The 24,854-nt window shown below is 36.0% G+C and overlaps 1 protein-coding gene across 7 annotated transcripts in view; it reads left to right on the plus strand.

Annotated features, from left to right (window-relative positions):
- Positions 1-24,854, plus strand: part of CDIN1 (CDAN1 interacting nuclease 1) — a 207,642-nt gene that overhangs the window by 108,702 nt on the left and 74,086 nt on the right. For all 7 annotated transcript variants that reach the window (XM_036887549.2, XM_057488657.1, XM_057488658.1 and 4 more), the window contains 2 exons: positions 2,476-2,541; positions 3,135-3,240. In XM_036887549.2, the coding sequence (XP_036743444.1) occupies positions 2,476-2,541; positions 3,135-3,240 (172 nt within the window). The remainder of the gene's footprint in view (positions 1-2,475; positions 2,542-3,134; positions 3,241-24,854) is intronic.

Below are 24,854 nucleotides of genomic sequence, written 5' to 3' on the forward strand. Positions count from 1 at the left end.
AAGTAGTGTGAGCTGATGACTGAGCCATAACCTGTAGGTTCTAGATTGGAACCCTGACCAACCAAATGGTCAACTGAATTTTAAATCCATACACAATGGTCTGTATAATGATCTTAAGGTAAGGAATCTTTCAAGGTCTAGGTGCCAGGAAAGGGACATAATGAAAGGCCAGGAAATAAGGCAGATGGATGGGGCTGACCTTAAAAATCTCCCAATGGAATGATCAGTGACAGATACTTCCTAGGGCCTGGGCCAGGTGAGCACGACCACCTGTTCTTAAGTGCTACTTCCTATTCTTACACTTTCATTTCCTCTGACCTTTGCTAAGTTGTTCCCTCCTCCTTTCTTAGGAAATACAGGATGAAAGAAACAATGTGAAGGTTGAAACAGGTGAGGTAAGGCAGTGAGAGTTAAGTAAATAAGGGAAAAGAGTCACAATATATAACCCAGTATTTCAGATGTGTGGAGTAACCTCTTTACTGTTAAGAAAACCAAACATAATATACCTGGTGAAGACACAGGCTTCTAAAATCTACCCTTTGGGTACAATTACTATTGGATTAACTCCATACTGAGAGGGAGGGAGGGTGGAAAAGAAGAAGGAGAGAGAGAAAGCATGTAGTTGTACTTTGAAGTTCTCCATAGTAAGATGGAAAGATTCCCTAGCCTCACCTGATATTGTATATCCAGATTTGGGGGTTTGAGTTTTTTAATTTTAACATTTAGTAAGTCATGAAATTTAAATTGTAGATACTGTGTTAGTAATTTTGGTGCACTGAACAGGAATGCAGCATCTGCCTTTTAAAAGGAATTTAGCGTATTCATTTGGATTGCTTGGTGACCTTTGAAATTTTGTTTTGAGCTGCTGTCAGAAACATAATCATTTTTCTTTCTGAAACAGTTTTTAACATCTGCAAAGGATGATCAAGCTAGGATAGTTTTAATAAAATACTAGTCTCTCTTTTTTAATGTCAGCCCAGCTTTTTAGAACTGTTCTTCAGCTATCTGAAACATCAGCTCAAGGTGCTTGAGTTCATTTTAATAAGTGCCTTTCCATTAAACATTCTTGTTGTGGCTAGAGTGCACTCAGAGGTTAGAAATTTTCCCAGTCTTGTTCATCTGCAGTCCCATTTTCTAAATTATCTTGTTTTTAAAGTCAGATTACTTCAATTTGTATTCCCTTATCTCAAGAGTTAACTTAAAATTTTTTATATTTCATGGAGGGGAGATTGTTTTAATCTCTGGCATTGATCCTTCAAAATCTGGATACTTAAAAGGTATCAACTTTTAACAAAATTTAACTTAAATATCTACTCTATGTCTTGTCATTAAAAGGTTGTTTACATTTAAAATGCTGACCTTTCAAAATGTACACAAGAGTGTTCTAAAACAGAGTTTTTGAACATTGGCCATGAAACCACTGTCTTGGGCTGACAAATGGATTGGAAATAAGCTACCCAACACCGGGAATGGACCATTAATTTTAATCAAAGGTGATGCAGGAAGGCGAATGGGATGCATGACAATGTCAACAGCCCAGTAGGTGTTAAGGGACCACACAGCCTTCCTTGTTACTTGGTTCGGCCATTAGTTGAGGTTGGGTGAAGACAGAAAGCCATGTCTGGAATTGAATGACCAGGTCACTCCAAAATCTAATAGAGAACTCCTCATTTCAGAAATCACATTGTAGTGCCATTACAAGTCAAGGACAGCATTTAGAAAATACTGGAGGTTTTTTTTTTTTTTAACCAAGCACCTTGCTAGTTTTTTCCAACTTTGTCAAGCTGTTTGCCTGCCTCCTTTCCTTCTGAATGGATCATTGATATTTACAGAGGATCAAGAAATCGAACAGACTTCAAGAAAAATCTCAAAGCCTGTTTGCTTTTCAGAATTACATATTGTTAGTTGTAAAACTGGTGAATACCAGAAACAATAGCATACCAAAGGAATTAAGCAGGGTAATTAATTCTCTGTAGTGATCTCATTGTCCTTGCCCCTTTCTTGTGTTCTTATGTGTAGAAATAGTTTCACTAATTGAAACTAAACTTTCTTAATTGCTTTAATCAAAGCATTTGTTTTGTAATTGTCAAGGCCACTGTGCTTGTGCCTTACTGTAAATTGTCAGTATTGGCTGATAACAGTGATATTCATGGTGGTGAAAGCCTTTTCTCTAAATCAGTCAGTATATTTCATTATTTTGAGTATTTTCAATTATAAAAAAATGTAACATATGACAGCCTGAATTCATGATGTTTATAATAAAGACATAAAAATACAGAAGGGACAAAGAGACATTTCATATCTGCTTCAGGTTTGTTAAGAAAATTCATTTATTCTGCACAGCATTGCATACACAAGAAAGATATGTATGATTGCATTAGTACTTTTATACATATTTAAGAAAGAAAAAGCAATTATATTGCTGTCTTGTTAATGGAATACTGTTATAAGTGATAGTATTTGTGCTTCCTGTAGATGAAGATCAGCTCCGTGCAAAGGGTTATGACAAAACACCAGACTTTATTTTACAAGTACCAGTTGGTAAGTCCTTCAACTTTCTTACGCATTTGTTTATCAAGAAAAAGGATGTGTTTTTTCCGTAGGTGTTTTTTTGTTAATATTAGCAAATGTTACCAGAGTAGATTAGCTTTATAATGTTGTATCTCAGTGGTTGAAATCAATGGAAATTATTTTAAAACAGCAGAAAATAGAAGGTTTGGAAGAAATCTGTGCCTTAAAAATCTTTCGTTTGTCTTTGAGAAATAAGCATGCCTTCTGAAGACATTTGGTGGCCATTTTCAAGTCATTTCTTTAAATACTGAATTTTTGAAACATGGTTCTGTGGAAAAGCAAACTCACTTAGGTTTGCTCTCATGTTGTCAACCTCCACATGCAGTCTCAGAATCAGAGAGGAACTTTTGAAGATGATGATGAAAATAAAAGGGATGTGATTATAGCATAAATATTCCTTGGAATGAATGTGCAGAATGTGTTGTTTCATATTTACATCCATAGATGACGGTGGGGATTAAGCCTCTGCTCATGAACGTGAAGCATTGCGAGGCCTAGACAGAGTTCAGGATTTTCAGTCTCCCCATTCCTTGGCTCTGTGTTAGTAATGCTTTGTCCCTTAGCTGTAGAAGGGCACATAATTCACTGGATCGAAAGCAAAGCCTCATTTGGTGATGAATGTAGCCACCATGCCTACCTGCATGACCAGTTCTGGAGCTACTGGAATAGGTAAGGTCTCATTATTTTTCTCTTAAGATAAACGATACTCAGCTAAAACCTCATTAGAAAAAAATATTTTGTTTAGCTGGTAAAAATGCTAGTAGCCTTTGTTTCTACTAAACAGAGACTTGATTAATGTATTAATTTCAGATAACTTAAACTTCTCTGCTTTCATTATATTGCTTCATTTTTTAAAACTAAAAGTCTCTGCATAAGGTCAAAATTAGTATATGCTCCGTTACAGTGGTAATACTGGTGTCACTTAAAATAAGAATAAGATGTGGTGCATATTATGACATTGACATTGACTTTTTATCCTTTTGATGTGAAATTTATGCTCACTGTCAGATCGTCCAAAATATTTTATCCTCAGCTCTCTGAGAAAAGTATCCAAATGGTATGAAAGATCAAAATGATTTACCTTCCAACCGTAAAAAATATTTTACTTACCAACTTCAATCAGCATTCCAGAAGGCATGGAAATCTCAGTGATTAAGAGAAGGGTTGGTTGTGTTGGAGGAGTTGGGAAGATGTTATGTTATTAAGTACCCACCATGTGCCTGGGCCTGCAGGTTATCTCATTCATCCTCACAAGGAAGACACTTTAATCCCCATTTTACAGGTAACTAAACTGATACCCAAAGAAAGAAAATAATGTGCCATGCAGCTAGTCACCATGCATTTGTCTCTCTCCCAAACTGGGATTATCCCCAAGACAACTCTATGGTCAGTTATAGTACTGCTATTCCAACTTCAGCTTTTTTCACACCACACATTTTTCCCCTCAGCTTGGGAGGTAGGTCAGAGGTGACCTTCTGGGATTAACTGTGTTGCTCAGTCACTGGCCAACATCAAGAATCCAATAATAAGATGACACTGGGACAGATCATTAAGGAATGACACGGTAACATCTGTGGACAGTAGTCTTAACCTGGAAAAAAAACAATGACAAGCTACAGAATTTGGCATTATATTGTTACCCAGCTTTACAAAAGGCCAGCAGAACTCATCCGTAGCAGCTGTGCTAAACTAAGCCCACTTTTTGCCATGGTAACAATGATCATGACAAAATGCTGAATGTAATGGCTTTCTTGATTTTTTTGTGTAATTGTGCGTAGCATCCGAGCTTTACTTTACAGGGATGGAGGAGGAAAGTGCAAAATGTTTTAGAAATCAATGCTGCTTCAGCGTTTCCTGTCTCTTATTCGGCCATTATTCAAATTAGCAGTAATGTGGCAAATTGAATTTTAGATTTTTAGCAATTTTATGATGAGTTTGAAATAGTAAAGAAAGCATCATTTTTGATAGTATAGGGAAAGCCATGACAAGAAAATCAAATTGCTTATAAGTTTAGGTTCCTAAAGGATTCTTAGAAACCGATAAAATCATTATGCACTGAGACTGTCTTCCCACTGTAATACAGGTCAAGTCTTTTACAAGGAACAATTACAAATTAAATCCCAAATAGTAGAGCTTACTTAAGAATTCCAAAATTTGCTTACTTAAAAATTCCAAGAGCATATTCATTCTAAAACAACTCTGCTGTTTATTGAGTGCCTACTATGTGCCTATCACTCATTATTTTAGAGGATGATTGAATAATCTATCACCTGTGTGGTAGACCTACAGATCATTGATATGGCTGGGGGGGCAGGTCTGAGTGATGAATCATTTAATAGTTTCCTTTGGACTAGATGTTAGATTATTTTGTTGCATTTTACTTTCTCTATTCTAATGACAGTGTACTTGCACTACTATTGGTTTACATTTCCCAGGCTTGTTCTGTAAATATATACAGGCTAAGGGGACATAATTCTCTGAGAACATGTCATGTGATAGGAGAAAATGTCAGCCTTGGTTTTGAATGTTCCAGATCATCCAAGCAGGAAATACTCTACACAGAACTCACTGGTGTTACCACATGTCCACAGAGAGGCCAAGAAATACAAGTAGTGCTGCCCTTTAAAATGGACATAGAGGCATTTACTAGGATATGAAATTTTGGTTATAATGGTGATACAAACTTACCAGTGATGGGCATTTTGATAGAAAGAGAACTTATCCCGTTTATGAAAATATGAGTCCTACTCTTTTCATATTTTGCCTCACTACAACTCACATAGCAGTTGCTAAAATCCTTCAGAGTTGGAAGAAATCATCTCCAACCTGTAGGAGTCTATTCTGTTGGTTTACATTTGGACTAATTGCTTTATTTGTGTGACAAGCCTCTAATTAACATAAAAACATTATCTAATTTGTCACTCTATTTTTAGATTAAACATTGGATTTTACAAGTCTGTTCAGTTAATATCTGTAGAATCATAACCTTATATAGATCCGTTTCCCCATACAAAACCTTTAATTTTTAGTTTAATATTTCTGTAAGAGTTTTCTCTTTATATAAATTGATATTCGTACTCAGCCTTTCAGCAACTTTTGACAAAGATAACCACCACACTATCCCGCTTTACTAAAACGTCTTTTCTTGGCTTCCAAGAGACGTCTTCTGGGTTTCTTCCTGTCATACCAGTGGCATACCCAGATCTTTGCTGGCTTTTCTTCTTCTTCCCAGCACTAGGATAGAGGGCCCTGAGCTCAGCGCTCTCCCTGCTCCACTTTTCTGTCTGCATTCAGCTGCTCGTTATTCCACTAGAAATGTCATCCGAGGCTTCAGCTTTATATCCCATCTCCTAATTTTTACCCCCAGCCCTAATAGTTCCCAGGTACAAATTTGTTTCTCTATCCAGCTGTCCACTTGGCTATCTAATAGGTATCTCAAGTGTAATATGTCCAAAATTAAACCCTTGATTTTCTACCCCAAGCTTTTTAGTACCCCATTTCCTCCCAAGCTCAACTAATGGCACTACAATTTGCCCAAATACTCCTGCCGAAAACCTAAGTGTTGTCACTAACCCATCAGCAGATCCTTTCAGCTCAATCTTCCGTACATCTCAGAACGTGCCATCTCTCACCACCTTACCTGCTGTCGCCTCGTGTCTGTCATCATCCCTTGGACTACTGCTGAAGCTTGCACACTGGTGTCCTTAATGTCATCTCCTGCACTCCCGCAGACAGTTTTTCATACCCCAGCCAGAGGGATTCTTGGAAAATACAAAGTAGATTGTGTTACTTTCCCTACTCAAAAGTCTTCCTTGGCTTCCCATCACATTTAAAATAAAACTCAGACTCTTTACAATGACTTTCCAAGTGCTGCATGGTCTGCCTTTCCTCCACCCCAATTCTCTCCTCACCTCCCTCTCTCCCTTCACTTTTACGCTGTTCCCTCCTGCTCTTACACTTCTAAAGCCACACTGGCTTTCTTGGCCTCCCTTGAAACCACACTGCTGGTTTCTGCTTCAAGAACTTTCCTCTGGCTAATTCTCTTGTTTGGAATTTTCTTCACTAGGATCTCCACATGGCATACCCCTCACTACCTTCAGGAGGTCTCTGCTCAAAGTTCCCCTCCTCAGGGGGACCCTCTGTGACAACACAGTCAAAAGGCTTTGCCCACAGTTACCCCTCTCTCCTAACTCAGCTGTACTTTTCTTCATAAAACTTATCCCAGCAGAGTGAATGAATAGGCAGTAGCTGGAAACATTTATATAAATAACAGTTTGCTTGTTTGAATACAACTCTTTAAAGAGCTTTACCTTTTATATTGCTATTTCTAATTACAATACATGGTGTGCCTCTTGATTCCTTTGTAATCAAGGCTCTAAGAGTTTACCCTGGCTTAATCTTTTAAAAAACCTAAGTTTTGCAATGCAGTCACTTACCCTAAAATGAGAGATACTGAGTGTAGAACATAAGCTGCCTTTCCTGCAAGTAGGCCCCAATCCCAGGTATGACCTTGATTGAATAGCTCCTCAAAACTCAACAGTCTCTACTTCTGTGGAGTTAAAGGAAATAAAGAGTGCCTCTGAGAATGTAGCATTTAGACCATAATATAGCCCCAAATTATGAAGGGCTATATATACAATTGCATAGAAAATACATATTAACTATGTATATGAATCTACATACTCCCTATACATAGGGCTGTAATATAAAAATTGTGTAATAAACATATTTCCTTATGCAATCAACACCAAAAAAAAAAGCCTTCTCATTCTACTTCTCCAGTTAAAAAGTGAGCTCTTTGATGACGATTTGACCCTATTACCAAGTATATTTCCATATTCTGATGGTATCAAGAAACTAATTCTACATTTTGAGGCCAAATTACATACATGGGTTCTAACTTGTGGCCTTTCAAGGAAGTAGGATCAGACACTTTTAGCAATTGGAGATAAAGTGGGTCAATTTGAATGAAAATGTTGAGTGACCCTAAATAGCAAAGAGCCATATACAGCTAGCTATATAGCACACAAACAGAGCCCAATAACTATGGATCCAGAATGTGGAAATCTCAACTGCAAGTTCAGCCCTGCCATCTGCCATTCTGGGCACACTCTGGCACACTGTCATCAGTGGAATCTATCAAAAACCGAAGTGCACTTTGTAGATAGACCACTCTACTTCCCTCAAAGATCTAAAATAGGCTGTTTTATTTGAACATGATTTTCCAGTTTAGTGATCCTTGAAGTGATGGGAGGAATCTGCCCTGTTCTTGGATTTAAATCCAGGCTATGCCACTTTCTAGTCCATGACTGGGAGCAACTTGCCTGATTTCCCTTAGCTTTTGTTTTCTTCTCAGTAAAACTGGGATTATATTGCCTCCTTCACCATGTTACTCTGAAGATCACTTATTTAACACATGTAAAGCACTTTCAAAGTGCCTAGCCGTCAACTAGTATTAGTTCTCCTCTGTCTCTTCTTCCTGTGTATTACTGTCTGATGGAATTTAGAAGTGCTGAACAGACATTTTTAATTGCCTTCTTTGCCACGTGAACTCCTACTGGGCTGACTTCAGCGCTCAGCTTGGCTGACGTTTCTTTGGAAACCTTCCTGCCATTCCAAGATTGGGCTTAGTGTCCTTCCTATGTTCTGTTAACAATTTCATAGCATTTATCAAATATTGCAATTGTTTGGTTACTTGTCACCCTCCTCCAGTTAATATTGAGTTACCTATTTGTTTTATCTATCGTCAAATGCCTAAAAGCTGGTGGAATGCCTGGCATATTGGCATCGGTAGGTGATCAGTCGATATTTATTGAATGAATGAATTTTCTGATGCATAACAAACAACATTTTGAATCAACTATTAAGGATCATGTCAGAAATTGTGACATTAAGCCACAATAGGATCAAAGTTTTGCTTTGAGAATGCTGCTTAAATGCATTCTCATGGATGGAGAAAAATTCTCAAGATGGAGAAAAATGCCTCATTTTTCTAAAAAACTTTTACAGACTTTTCAGGTGTATAGACCTTTGCAGATCTATTTCATGAAATGTAACATTAATGTATTTACATATGAAGTTTTAAAATATGAAATAACTAAGTGGCAAATGCACCTTGTAAAGTTTTTTAGATATTTGTAATCTTGTATCAGTCATTTGCCTTCACAGAATTTCAGATCTCTCGTTTGAGATTCAACATGGAATGCCTTGAAAATCCCAAGCAGAAGTTCTATACTTTCCTTAGGGGATGCAGGAAACTGCGCCCGCCCTAACATTTGAAGGCCTGTGGTAGGAGTACTGTTAGAGGCCTTATAGACCATGTACCTAAATATTTAAGTTGTATATCAAGTTAGCAGACATTAAATAAAATATATTTTATCCTATGTGACGATCTGGAAATTCAGATCCTTGCATTAAGAATTCCCAGACTGCTTGGAGGTCCAGGCTGCGTGTGGCAGTATAGGGATAGGTGGCTTTGCTGCACAGGCAACCTCCCTTCTCTTCCCACCCTTGGCTCCATCCTGGCTCCATCCTGTACCTGGGAAGATGTCAAGCACACCACCACATACACAGCCAGCTCCATGTACTTTCCCAGAAACCGCTGCCCTGGGCCATCTTTCAGGCCTGGTGGTCTGCCCTCTTACCTGGCAGATGAACCTGAGAGAGAGGGCGATGTGGTCCCTGGGAGTGGTCTCAGGCCTATTGGATCAGGAAGTTCTAAGGTCCCTGTTACCTGGAGTATGGCTTAGAAAGGGACTGGCAAGACACACATCCGGTAGCAATGGCCCCACAGATTCCTCACTCCATGGGCTGGGATACAACCAGACGGGGCCAGAGCAGAATCCTCTAAAGTTTGGTTCTAGGCCATGAACCCCTCTTAACTAGGCCTAAAGGACAGTATCAAAGGAAGCAAGTACATATATCTTCTGAGGTCATTTATTGTAGTGGTGTTAGTGATAGAGGAGATGAGCACCAGAGGAAGTATGGTCTTGATCCCATTTATCACTGACAAGACTTAAGAGCTGAGTTCCATTTGTCGAATTTTTGAACCTTTGGCTCCAGAGCATCTACTCTCCTAGACGCAATGCTAAACTTATACTTTCTGCCATGAGAATTGATTTGACTGTAGTTCTTACCTCTACATAAAAAGTTCTTGGATCTTTTTAAGGATCAGTTACTTACTCAATGGTTTAGCATTGCTTTCTCTGGCCTGGTCTATCTTAAAAGGCGAGGCATTTAGAACGGGGCTGCCAAGCAGTTAGAGTTAAGGAAGGTATTTTTCAGAGGATGGCCTAAGTTACTTCCAGGAAGCCTGCAATTAGCTAAATCACACATTTCCAGTTATTTCAGTCTTGTTAAAAACAAGGCTGATCACATCTGTCTTACACTGGAGTCTGTGCCTCAGCAATAGAAGCTCTTGCAAACCTTCAATTATGGCAGCTCAGAAGATACTGCTGCTGTATACTAACAAGTAGTCATCAGCAACAAGAGGCAGATGGACTAGTAATTAGCAAATGCACCGCAGAGGGCTTCTTTAAAGGTAAAATGTAAGCATTTGCTTTTCCGTATTTTACAGCAGAGACAGTTGTGGGATACTGATGCCGTTGTTTCAGACAAATACTTGACACTGTTATTAGCTGGAGTAACCTCCAAATATTTGAAAAGGATGAAGGAAATGTCTGCTGGATATATAGTTCTTTTATAAGAATGATTTCTCATAACATTTTTTCTGTATTTGGAACGTGAATAGCAAGAACTTTCCCCACCAGGGAATTTTTATTTTCTGTCATCGTTAATTGTTTTCAATGTTGACTTTAAATACAAAACTGAATAAAGAATAGAAATGTTGTTTTAGGTCTTTAAAATGATATTTGCAATGAAGGGATGGTTGTTGAGAAACTGGAATGAGGTAAATCAAAGGATTAAAGGGGGAGAAAATAGACCTGTAAGGAAATATCAGTGAATTACAATTTTTCAGAAAGATATCTATTTGATTCCTGTCTTAAAGCATATGTAAGGTTTTGGGGGAGTGGGGGGATATATTGACCAGTTTTCCCAATCCAGGTGACCAAAGAATCATTGAGAGGATGACTCTCACTGCTGGCCCACTATGGTGGAGTTACTGTGAGTCACATACGGTTCAAAAATGTTACCCTGCAAGCAAATGAGTAGGTGACCATGCTAAGAATGGAAATGCAACTATTATGGGCATCCAGAAAGAGTGAGGGAAGACTAAGAGATTCTGCCAGTAGGAAGTAACTCAGGAACACAGAGTCAGGAGTCCATTTCTGAGAAAAATTCTAGAATAATAGAGATCAGGTTAAAGTTAATGCTAAAATGGCTGAGGGGTGTAGGTCAGTGATTCTCAAACTTCACCATGTATTCAGATCACATGGGGGACTTTTTAAAAATATTGATATGGGCTTTATCCCTGGAGAACTGATTTAACTGGTATGTGGAGGAGCCTGGACCTTGGGAGTTTTTTCTGTTTTGAAAACTGTAGATTATAATGCTAGTTTGCATCCAGCATTTAAGTCAACCACTTTACCAAGCCTTGATTTGCAAGCTAGCCCTAGCATTCCTAGCCTATCTGTTTTCAGAGTCTTGATGAGAAAAATAATGGCTTTATTAAGAAAGTTTCAGGTCAGCAAACACCTTCCAGGCACTGTGTTAGTAGTAAGGACTCAGCTTCTGCCTTTAAGCAGCTCACAGTGAGGACTGAGGCAGTAAATCGCAGGGACAGGACCTGAACCCAGGTCTCCCTCTGCACTCACACCTGTGCTCCATTCACCCCACCAGGCAGCGTCACGTCACTCATCGTGGTGAATCTGTTGTAAGGAGGTACTTACTTGGTCAGTTAATGAGTACGCTAAGGTGAGCTGAGAAGCTCTCCAGCATGATAGGTTTAGATATTTACCTTATGTGGGTTGAGAAAATGGGCCAGGTGTTCTTTGTTGCTTTTTTTCAAGAGGCCTTCTATATTCGAAATGCATTATCTGTAGGATTATTATAAAAGCGTGTTTTATCTACTTTTACACCCAGAATATAATGACCCCTAAGTTGTTGGCTTTGAAAGCCACAGAATCAGAGTTTTTTTACATACGGTACAGATCCACGAATTCTGATTAAACTGTCTGAAGACCAGTCTGAATTCAGAAGAGAAGTAGACTATAGAACATTTGTTAAGAAATACAGGGCTTTTCAAAAAAATAATAAAAGTTCATATTTTATTCAGAATTGTATTTTATTACCATAAAGTCTTTTTTAGTAAATAAGAATGAAGAAAAACAGCCTTATTGAGGTATAGTTGGCATATAATAAACTGCACATATTTAAAGTAAACTGCGCATACTAAAGCGCACATATTTAAAACTGCACGTACTTAATTTGACAAGTTTTGACATATGCATAAACTCATAAAACTGTCACCATGATAGAGACGGTGAACGTACCTACCACCCCAGTAGTTCCTTTGCGCGTTCAGAATCCTCTAGATGCCAGTTTTCCCTGCACCTAGGCAACCATCTGCTTTCTGTCACTATAGATTACTTTGCCTTTTCTAGTATTTTCTGTAAATGCAATCATACAGCATATACTCTTTGTTTGGCTTTTTATACCCAGCATAATTATTTCATTATTCCTCCATGTTGTTGAATGCATCAATAGTTCATTCCTTTTTATTACTGACAAGTATTCACTTGCATGGCTGTGCCACTATTTATTTATCCATTCACCTGCTGGTGGACATTTAGGTTGTTTCTAGTACTGGCTACTAGTAATAAAATTCCTATGAGCAGTCATGTAAAAATACTTGTCTGGTTTCATTTCTCTTAGTCAAATACCTAGGAATGAAATGGTTGAGATACAAGGTAAGTATGTGTTTACCTTCTTACAAAATGATGAAACTTTTTTCCAAAGTACTTGCACGATTTTACATCATTTCAGGTAACCCCATCTTCCCTATCACTTGGTAAGGTCAGTATTTTTAACTTCAGGCCAGCTAATAGGTACATAGTAGTGTCTTAGTGTGATTTTAATTTGTATTTATGTGATGACAAATGATATTGAGAATCCTTTTATATGCTCATTTGCTACCTATCTATTTTCTCTGGAGAAGTGTCTGTCCAAATCTTTGGCTCATTTTTTGATTTTTTTCTTATTACTGAGATTTGGTAGTTTTTAAAGAATATTCTGGATATTAAATCCTTTAATATCAGATGTGATCAGATGTGAAATTTTGTTTCCTGGTCTGTGGCTTGCTTTTTCATTCTCGTTACAGTGGCTTTCAAATATCAAAAGTTTTTTATTTTAATCAAGTCCAGTTTACCATTTTTTTCTTTATGGGTTATGCCTTTGATATCATAGCTAAGAAATCTTAAAGATTTAAAAACTAAAGAAGTCACAAAGGTTTTCCCCTTGTTTTCTTTTTAAATGTTTATTTTAGATTTACATTTTGGTCTAGCCTCCCTTTTTGGTTAATTTTTGTATATGATATGATGTGTGGATCAAAGTTCATTTTCTTGCATATGGATATCCAATTTTTCCAGAACCATTTGTTGAAAAGACTATACTTTCTCCACTTAATAGCCATTGCACATTTATCAAAAATCAATTGATCATATATGTGAGTCTTTTTCTGAATTCTGTATTATGTTCCATTGATGAATTTGTCTATCTTTATCCCAATTCTACACCGTCTTAATTACTGTAACATGATAATTTTGAAAACAGTGTAAGTCTTCCAACTTTTTTTCAAAGTTATTTTTGACTATTCTAGCTCCTTTGCATTGCCTATGATGTTTAGAATCAGCTTATAAATTCCTAAAAACATCTGCTGGGATTCTGATTGGGATCACATTGAATTTATAGATCAACTTGGGAAGAAGTGGAATCTTAACAATATTGAATCTTTTGTTCCATGATAATGATATCTCTCCATTTATATATTTAGGTCTCAACATTTTTTTTTCTCAAAAATGCCATGTAGTTTTCACTGTACAGATCTCTCACATTTTTTTGTGAGAAAATGATTCCTCTGTGTTTTACCTTTCTTGATTCTATTGGAAATGATAGTTCTGGTTTCAATCTCAAATTGTTCATTTTTACCCTAGAGGAGTACAGTTGATTTTATATATTGATCTTGCAACTTTGTAAAACTCATTTATTAATACTTTATATTTTGGTAGATGCCATAGTATTTTCTATATAGACAACCATGTCATTTGTGAGTAAAGACAGTTCTACTACTTTTTTCAGTTTGGATGTCTTTTTTGTTTGTTTGAGCTTTATTGCACTTGCTAGAATCTCCTATACAAAGGTGAACGGTGGTAAGATCAAACATTGTTGCCTTGCTCCTGATCTTGGGAGAAGGACATTCAATCTTTAATCATTAAGAATAATGTTACCTATCAATTTTTATAGATTTTATGTCAGGTAAAGGAAACTCCTTTCTGTTTCTAGTCTGCTGGCAGTTTGTATCCAAAATGGGTGTTGGATTTGTTAAATGTTTTTTCAGCATTTATTAGATGATGATAGGGGTATTTTTTATTAGTTGGTTAATATGGTGAATTACAGTGGTTGATTCTTGAATGTTATACCAACCTTGCATTCTGGGATAAACTCTACTTGGTCATGGAGCAATTACCTTTTTATATTCAGTTGGATTTGATTTGCTAAAAATTTAAGAATTTTTTCATCTATGTTTATGAACAATGTTGGTCTGCAGTTTAAAAGTCTGTCTGATTTTAGTATTAGAAAGTACTGGCCTCATAGTATGAATTCGGAGGCATCCCCTCCTCTTCAGTTTTCTGGAAAAGTTTGTACAGAATTATTATTTCTCCCTTAACTGTTAGGTAGAATTCCCCAGTCAAACCATCTATGCCTACTTTTTTGTTGGAAGGTTTTTACCTACAAAATTGATTTTTTAATAGATATAGGATGCAGATTTGTTTTTCTTGAGTGAACTTTCGTACTTTATATCTTTGAAAGAGTTTGTTCATTTCACATGTTATGGTATGTATTGCCGTAAGTTTGTTCAAAATATTCTGTGTTCTTTTAATAGCTGTAGAATCTGTAGTGATATCAATTTTCTCATTCCTGATAGTGATAACTGTGTCTGCTTTCCCAGATCAGTCTGCCTAAAGGTCTATCAATTTTAGTAGTTTTCTGAAAGAACCAACTTTTGGTTTTCATTTTTTTTCCTATTGATTTCCTTTTTCTCTTTCATAGATTTCTACTCTAACCTAAATGATTTTCTTTTCTATCATTTCAGTTTCATTTACTCTTTTTATTCTAGTTTCCTAAAGTAGAAGACTGAATTTACTGATATGAAGCCAGTCTTTTTTCTAGGATAGACATTTTAGTGCTATAAATTTACCTCAAAGAACTGTGGTAGCTGTATTTCACAAAATTGTATATTTTGTGTTTTCATATTTGTTTTATTCCAAGTGCTTTCTGTTCTTTGTTGTTGTTGTTTTTTTCTTTGGTTTTTGGGGTGGGGGAGTTGCATTTCTTCTTTGACTTACTGCTTTCTAATAGCCATATGCATATTACACAATCTTTATAAGTATTGGGTAATAAGCATTTATAAGTATGCTATTTTGTTCCCAAATATTTGGAAAATTTTCACATATCTTTCTGTTACTGATTTATAATTTAATTCCATTGATGTCAGAAACAAACTTGAATCCTTTTAAATTTATTGAAATTTGTTTTATGGCCCAGACTATGGATCTTGGTAAATGTTCCATGTGCACTTGAAAAGAAGGTTTGTTCTGCTGTTTTTGGGTGGAATGGTCTATAAATGTCAATTAGGCCAAACTGGTGATAATGTTATTCAGGTCATACATGCATTTTGGTCAGTATTTTACTGAAATCTCAGGGTAGACCCACAGATGTTCTCTGAGATTCTCTCTCTGTGCAGCTCTCTCCTGCTGGTATTCTGCCCTACAAACCAGCTGCCTGGTCTTCCCATTCTTCCAGTTCTATCTCCTCAACTCAGAAGAACACTGGGCTTCTCCTAGGTTTCTCATTCCATACTGCAGCCTAAAAACTCTTGCTAGGCAATAAGCTAGGGCAAAGGGCTCATCATTTTTGTTTCCCATCACCCAGGGATCGCTGTCCTTCATTGATTGGTGTCTATTGTCATGTATTTTGTTTGTTTAGTTCTTGCCAGCATGAGGATAAATCCAGTCCCTGCTACCCCACCTTGGCTCCAAGTAGATATTTCTCAATTACGGCTTTTAATACATAATTTAACTCATTGTAAGCCAATTTTTCTTGTTCAGCATTAACTTTGTGATCTTATTTATGCTATTTAAGGTATAGACTTCATTATTATCTTAAATTTTCTTAGGCATCAACTACGAAGGGAATAATATGTGATAGAGTATTATGGAAACCGTCAGGCTTCTTTCTTTTGATCTCTTTCTTTCAAACAGGCCTCTATATATTCTACCTCCCTTTCTTCCAAGCTCCTAAGAGTTGGAATGGAATTTTCACTCACCACTCTTTGCCCAACAAAGGGAAGGCTTTGGCATGGTGAAGGCCAAAGATTGGGTAATAAGCATATGGCTATTAGAAAGCAGCTTTCATGCATCATCTTTTCATAGTACTCACCAAGGGCTTTGGCTGCCTCTTAGATTAAAATAAAGCAGGCTATCTTTTGGTGAGACAGAACCTTGTTCACAGAAGTTACACCTTTTCTCTCCTTCTATATGTAAGAGACAGTTTCCCATTTCAAAGCATCTTCCACTACTTGGGAGTGTCAAGATTATCTGGGGTGGTGTGACTTAGAGGTGATAAGGCTGATTGCCAATGCTGGCCCTTGCTCATTCTCTTCTCATACGTGTGTTGTATGGAAAATGAACCATGAATACAAAGCATGGCTCATCTTTTATCCTCATAAAATAGAAATCTATATGGATACATAATAGCAGTGGTAAACATCTTTCCTTCTCATTTCTACGTGACTCTGCAAGTCACATTTCTTGTAAAAACTAAACTCCTACTATGAATTCACGTTTTCCATTAACACAAGCCACTGTATTCTCTTGTTGTTTTCTTTCTCTTTTACTTAGTCTACTCTTATGTCAGTTGGATGTTTAGAGGATGTCCAAAGACAACTGGGTTGTGGGATAGGAGTCCAAGCGATGGATCAGAGATGGACTGATTTATGGATTATCTGCAGTAGAAATAAGCAAAGTGGGTTTTCACAGAGGAGGAGAGCCGAGTCATGCCTGTTTTTATGGACAGGGAGACAAAGAAGACAACTGTGACATAATGATATCCATAATGAAGTTTAGAAAATTGATAAACAGTAAGTATCAATCTTATAGCAAATAAAATTATTTCCAAACTTAGTGACTCCCATCCTTCATCACTCACCTTTAAACATTTATAAAGTAATTTTAGTCTAGTTGCATTGAATTGGTTATTTGGACTATTGATTGGTAACTTAACATCAGTTTCCATTATGAGTTATACGGGTTTAGAAAAGTTTTACTGAAATGAAAAACCTAGGGCTTTTAACAGTCACACTTGAAAGAAACCTTGGGAGTTGCATTTGTCAAGCAGCAAGGAAAACCATTCATGCATACCCCACGTCCAGAGCTCCGGCCCAAACATAAAGAACAGAAAGGTCATTCTTCTTCCTCCGGCGTGATGGTTTGTTGATGTATTTTGACACAGCAGCACCGCGCTGAAAGGCCCTGACCTCCCTGCAATACTGAGGGTCTTAGGTTTGGTCAGGATGCCTGACACTCATTGCACTACTCTCTGCTTTTCTCCTCCTTCACAGATAAACACACTCCTCAAACATGAAGTGCTGCCTGCAATACAGAAATATTTTAAAAATTAAGTGAATGTAAATGATTGCTTTTTAAATTTCTCTAGTCCCCTTTTTCCAGTTACCATCAAGCTGAAAACCTTCCTTGGAACTATTAATGCTTTTAATTAAAATAAATTAAATTCATTTTTCAAAATGACAAATGTGAATGGAGATAGTTAGTGCTTGGAATAGAAAAACTAGACAAATGAGAAGATCTCCATGCTACAGTATGTTTTACAGTCTTTTGCTATTTTTGTGATAGAAACAATTTATTGGAGTTTAAATGTTTGAAGATTACCTCCAAAGTGCAAAATTAATGTACATAAAGGTAAATCTTAGTAGTTTTACCTTTTCGAAGTAGTTGAAGTAGTTGCCTCATAGGTATAATGTGTTAAGAGGTTGAAGAGTCAGTTGGAGGCCAGAGAGCTGTCAAGAGAATTTTATGTCATATATGGTATGTTCTATGTTAGATTTATATACTGTGAAATGGAGCTTCGACTACTTACTGGATATTAATGCAATATCATGGGGCTGTGGAAATGAAAAGAAAAATGTTTACCATTAATGAATCCTGAAATATAAAAGAAATAAGCTAAATGCTGTTTTAATCAGGAGCAGCTATTCAGAAGAATGTTCTTACATTTCCACAATGAGTAAATATAAAATATAAAATGGAATAATATTCTCCCAGTATTTAGATTACAGTTTGCAAAATGTGAAAAGTTTTATGTATTTGTCATGATACTGGAAAAGGAAAAAGTATTCCAGTATTTCAGACAAATTGTTTCCAAATGTGTAACTCTGCTAAATGAAATTAAGATACTTTTTGTCCAAGATGAGGATTTAGGGGCGTGTACCTAAAATTAGGACTGAAATTTTGAAGTACTTAATTGTTTAGCTATTCATCTATTTTTCATAATCCCTGAACTTTCCAGTGGCACCCCAGACTTCATACATCTTTGTTTGAATTGTTTCTCTCTCTATTTTCTCCACCCTTTCAAATGTTGTCATGTCAGTAGAAACCAGTGCTAGTACCGACAAAGCAGTGTCAGCTCCTGTCTGGCTCACCACAAGGCTTCAGCTTCAATTTCAGATTTAGACCTCTAAGTCTGTGTGCTTTGAGAGCTGACAGCTCTGATCCTGCTTTGCCTGCGCAGGGTCTGGTCACACACACAACAGTGTCACAGCATGGCCACCCCCCTGCCAGATCGTACCTTTTAGGGTTTTATGTAATTTTTAATTGACACCTCTATCTGACATTGTAGATGTACTTCTCACTGTTGAGTCTTTGTATCTACATAGGAATAGTTGAAAACCTCTTTTCACTTAACTATTACATGGATTAGTTTCACTTAACAATGACAGGTTTTCCTGTTGAAACTCAAGTGGCCAAATTCTTTCCTCATTGCTAACCATTCCCTGTGTAACATTGTAACCTGCCACCCAGCACCAAGGCTGGAGCATGCGCCCTTGTGTGCACTCACATATACTTCTCACTAATTGCTCGAGTGCACAGCAAATACATTTGAAATGACAGGGAAAGGGTTAACCTGGCAATCTTTTTACTGTGTTACTGTGTTTATGAGTGACTTAATTTCTACACACTTCTTTCCTCTAAATTCACCCCTAGGTGAATACAGGCATAAATTAACCCAATTGTATCTAATATTATGGCATTCTATGTATAGAATCTTTTCCTCAGAAAGTATTCCACAAAGTTCTGTTGTTTTGCTAGGTTCCTGGTCTTCTTTTATAAATTCTCAGTAAAATTTCTTATATTGTGGTGAGAAAAAATACATTCTATCAATTATTTTAAAAAGCAATAATTCACTATAGTTGATCATAAATGTCAGGAAGCAAAGACCCAGCTGAAGCATTTTGTCACTAATCATGCAGTCTTTCTTCTAATTAGTTAATTTACATTTTACAAATTAAGGGTAAAATTCAGGCAGAAGATAACATCATAGCTTTAACTGACCTATATTTGTATCTGCCAAATTTAAGTTAATTAGAAATGTAGATGCTGTTTATTTTATCTGTCAGAAAAGCTCATCTTTTTTCTTTAAAAAAGTAGACACACTTTTTTCCCCTCAGCATTTATCATCTAAATAATAGTCTTGCCAAGATGGCAGCCTCATAATAAACTCTTTTCAGTGGAGTGATGGGTAATGAAGCTTGCTTGTGAAGGCAGCGAAAAATGTTGTCTGGCCAAATGCATGAATATGATGGCTAGAGAATCAGTGGACTTTCTCAGTCATCAATCTTTTTAGTAGCCTCTTATACATCTGAATATTTTGATAGATGATCTAATAATTGAGTTATCTATCTTTCTAACTATCAGAGTTGCATAAAAATTATTCTCACATGCTACTGAATATTAAATATATTAGGTATCCAGTAAATTTTTCATAAAAGGGCCAAAAGGTGAAATATTTTTGTTATTCTATAAATACCTCTTAATATATGGAGTGTTAAGCCCTCTGAGATAGTCGATTCTTAATTCCCTCTGTGAGAAGCAGGTATACTTACAAAGAGGACATATCCATTATAAAGAAGACATATAATAGAAAAGTAAGCCCTGGTAAATGTATAGATACAACTCAGTAGTGTAAAGTGAAATGAATGCCCCTGCTGATCTAACACCACTGGCACATTAAATGTGGCACAAATATTCTGTAGAGGAAGCCCAGATGATGTAGGTGCAAAGAGTGACATCTGATTTTGATGTACCCATCAATTTAAGAGGAAGATGATCCTACCAGAAGGGGAAACTTACATATCAGCTGCCTGTCTGGAATTTCACCTGGTAACACCAACCTACCCAAGTATTCTCTTCATGCACAAGTAGTTCCGTTTCCTACCCTTATCTATGGCTTTATATTGTGTTTTGCTTTGTTCTTGTCATATACCACTCTATTAAAAGATTATCAATAACAAGTATGCTTCACTGGGATTGAAAAATGACAAAGAAAACTGACAAGAAACAGATCAGATACCAAGTAGGCTTCCCCTACCCTCCCACCCCCACCATTGCACTTCTTCAAGGTGACCTAACAGTCATGACTTCCCAATAACCAGCATTAAAATAGTTCTCTTCTGGAACAGCGGGCATTTGTTTGCAGGTCTGAAGGGTTACCAATCCTGTGGAACTTGAGAGGCACTCAAATGAGCAGGGTTTTGTAAATTGGATTTCTATTAGCCAGTCCTGATGATAATAGCTCTTCATCAGTGGAATGGGAGGAGTGCCATCAATAGCTCCAGCTCTAAATATCTTTTTTTTTTTTCAAATGCCACATTTAATTTTGGTCTCTCACGTCCAATTTGTTGATAAATGCTAAAATCACCCAAATTGATTGTGTTTAAGGTTATAAATATGCCTTAAGATATGGACAACAGCTCCCTTTAAATGCTTTTCAACTCAAAAAGCATTTGGAAGGAAACTCAAAGACATAATGGTCAGAAACATATGGTAAAAATGTCTTAAACCTTGGCTCTCCGTATAGTTCCTAACATTGATTTCAGCTCACAGTTGTGCTATTTATAAAAGTTTGGGATGATAGACTTTCTTTTCTTCATTTTCTGGATTGAAAATAATAATTGAGAAGGATAATACCAATTGTGGAAATCCCTCTACAGTTACATCTGAGGAATTACTACTATATGGTAGTTTCATCTCTTCTTGGTTTCAAGAATTTTGCTTCTATAATTTGAGATTGGAAAAAAACCTGATATTTATTTTATCGTTAAGAGCTTTAGCTGGGAATTTTAAACTCTTAGATATCTATACCTTTAAAACAATTTGAAATGACCATATTGGGGAAGTTTTAGGGGAGGGAATAGTCTTTTCTTAATCTAAGTAGCAAACATCTGTGTTGTTTCTAGTCTGTCTTTTGATTAGCATGTCCTCATCCATCACTGGTCTTTGATATGAACACCAAGAAGTCATGTCCTTTTGTTTTAAATGATAAATATGCCTTTGTCATGAATACTCATAGGCAATGCAGATTTACATCTGAATTGTCAAAGTGTAACTGCCCAGCTCCAGTAATGAGTGACATTATTAGTGAAATAAAGAAATTTTTAATTTGTCATGGATAGGCCTTAGATGGTGACATTATGAGACTGTGTGGGTTGTGATGCTAGAAAAAGTTGTCCTTCCTCTACTATTTTTTCTAAGCTTTGTCATTTATCAACAAGAGGCAGTCTGCCATGGGAGATTCTCAATGAACATTTTTACTTTAGGGCCATTAGTCTGTCTTTTTCGGTCTTATTATTTAGGCTTGATAGCTGGTAATTCTTATCCAAACTAATACTGTTTGAAGTAGCAGGCTTCTGGTGGTCAAACAACCAGTATCAAGATTTGTTCTGTCTGGTTCTTATTGCTGAAGACAGTATTTTTTAAAACTTTACCTTTATTTCAAGTTCTGTGTCAATTATATTTTCCAAATAAGTTTCTTTGATATCTTTGTCCTCACAAACTCATATCTACTCAGATGTATTTATGTATGTACCATTTATATAAATACACCGATATACACATGATATCAACCTGCACAATTTTGTGTTAATCATCAAAACCCTTGGGCTGTCAAGCTCAAATGTTATATTTGACTCTTCTACTAAGAAATTAGGACCATTAAAATGAAAAATACCGTGATGCCTTGATCTTGTCTGCATTGTAAGATTTCAGTTTACATATGTTGTCCTTATTTATTTCAACATTATTAATAGGCAAATATTTTGACTATTAAGTTTCATCTTGTGATCAATGTTTAGAATGTTTCATGTTGATAATAAGTAGTTCATACTAATTTATGTGTAAAAGACGTTCTGTGAACAGTTGATACTTTAACAGATAGTAACTTTAACAAAAGTTGTATTACCCTTTATGTGCATTGTCTTTATAATTTCAGCACAACTGTTTTAAAAGTAGGAGGAAGAAGCGTTTTCACTTTTTCTTTTCCAATTGAATTGCTTACTTGGTTGAAATATCCAAAACAACCCTTAACTTAAAATGTTGGGATTTATAGGGGAGTTAAGCTATATATTTTAGTTTGGTTTATTATCTTCCCATAAAATTCACTTTAAATAGTTTCATCATTGTAAGTCCCACTTAGGTTTTACTTGAGGTCATATTCCTCACCCCCTGAATGTATTAATCTTGGCTTTTCTTTGTTTTGATTGAGTTGAAACTGAAGTTTAGCAATTATTTTTTGAAAAATGTTTCTTGATTGCCAAAAAAGTAATGTACTCGATTAGAAATTAACCCTTAGCAATCAGGAATTTTTCTGTTTGACTATTTCTTAGGTCACGTGTTCCATGGAAAACAAAGTCTTATTCATGTTTGTTTCCCAACATAAAATAATTGCTTAGCAACTCTAAAGCCCAGCCCCTTCCATTAATTGAGATTTTTGTACTGTAATGTAAGTGTCTGAGTTTTTGAGACCCTAAGGCTTTCACCCAACTTGAAGACAATGATGCCAGTGAGCTTCTGTCCAGAGTTAATCAGCTGCAGAATTTGTAAACTGCACATGTGTCAAAGTTGAAAATGTTAGCACTCTAATAGAAGCTTGAAAAGGTTAGATCTGATAAAAGCCGTCAGCAGTTAAAGAAAGTGATTTATGGGAATGTAATGACACAAAATGCCTCATTTATCACTCAAATATAGATAGGTTAAGGTTCCTGTGTCATATTTTTAAAAACTTGACCACTAAGAATTGTCAAAATAGGCACTTAATTGCCCTTCATCCTTTTCATTCTGAATTTTCTTCATTTGAGTTTGTGATTTTATCTACAATCACTTTATTGTCATTCACTTCATATGGTTCCATTTAAAGCCATTCATATTTTGGATTTCAAAAACTGTACATTACTGATCTTTTTTGAAGTTTTATTAGCTAAAGCTGTGTTGCAAGGAAAGACTAAGCCAATCTCATATATGTTAGTTTACATTTTTATTTAACACAAATACCATGGAGATGTACTAAAGTTTCATTTTCTTTTTTTCTAACACTTGTAATTGTCATCATTTTATAGTCTTTTCAATTTTCTGTACATCTGTCCTTAAGAAGTACAACATGAGATTTTAAAAGACAGAGCAATCAATTGGCTTACTGTCCTAGTAATTCAACTAAATATTTAAGCTCCATGCAAATTAAATTTATAAAAACCTACCTGTGTGGTTAAATGATCCTTAAAAAACAAAAAACAAAAAACAAAAGTTAAGATATACCAGCTTGTATTTCTTTCCCAGACTGATGAAAAAAACAATTATTTCTTTATACATTCTAAGTATTTATAAACTCAGATTTGCTAAACATTTCTTTGCTTATCTGAGGTCAGTTAGTTTATGCCACTATTAAATAAAAACTATTTTACAAATTGCCAGTTTATCAAAGTAATGGCACAAAACACAAATTTTATGAATTATCATTGCAATTTTAGATTCTTTAATATAAAGGGTAGAATTGTTCAAGGGCTCCTTGGAAATCATTCAGATCATTAAGTAGACAGAAGTGTCTCAGGGTTTCCCTCTCTGCCTCTCCCTAGCCAAAATATAAATTTGAAAATTTTGACAGGTTTCAGTTTGTGAGCCCTGTATCACTTTCTTCAGCAGGGACATCCTAAGTTCAATTTTAAAACAAGTCGAAGCAGTTTCTTCAACAAGGCAAAGGCACAAAAATAAACAGGAAAGAGAGGAGCTGCCCTAGGAAAGAGAAACTCAAAGAGATGTCATAACCAGGTGCAGGTGCAGTTGACCATCTTCCCCTTGATTTCATCAAGCCAGCTGTAAAAAATATTTTTTGAGACAGTCATTGAAAGTTGAATATGAGTTGGTGTGAATTCTTAACACCAAGACATTACTGTTAATTTTGTTAAACATGATCATCCATTGTTGTTTATATTAGAAAGTGTCCATTTTTATTTCTTTAAGGGATGCAAAGGGAAATATGTAGGGGTGGAGTGACTTGGGTCCTCGGATTTCTTTTAAAATATCTCAGCAAAATAAACACATAAGTTGAGAGAGAGAAAAATTTTAAAGGGGGATGTAGAATCTGCATGATGGATATTTAGTTGGGGACTTCTCTACCTTTTAAATATTTTTACAATAAAAACCTCATCAGTCAGGGAGACTGTTACATCAGTCTTGTCCAAAAAGTATTATTTTTAATGTAAAATTACAACATCTTATATTTTCTAATATTTTTTGTTGCAGGTCTTAATTTTAAAATCATAAGGTATAAGATTGTATATCTGCTATACTTAAATAAATAAAATAAAATCATAAGGTATAATCTAAAAATGTTTCTTTAAAAAAAAACCTCTGAAGTTTGTTCCAATAAATCAATCTAATTGGCTAATATGAAATCCAATGATAGTATTTTAACCAGTAGCAAACCAGGTATCTTCTAATATAGTAAAAGGCTAAGAAATTCTGCACATTTATGTAAAATTT

The sequence above is a fragment of the Manis pentadactyla genome, chromosome 11 (genome assembly GCF_030020395.1).
Source record: "Manis pentadactyla isolate mManPen7 chromosome 11, mManPen7.hap1, whole genome shotgun sequence".
NCBI classification, from domain to species: domain Eukaryota; kingdom Metazoa; phylum Chordata; class Mammalia; order Pholidota; family Manidae; genus Manis; species Manis pentadactyla.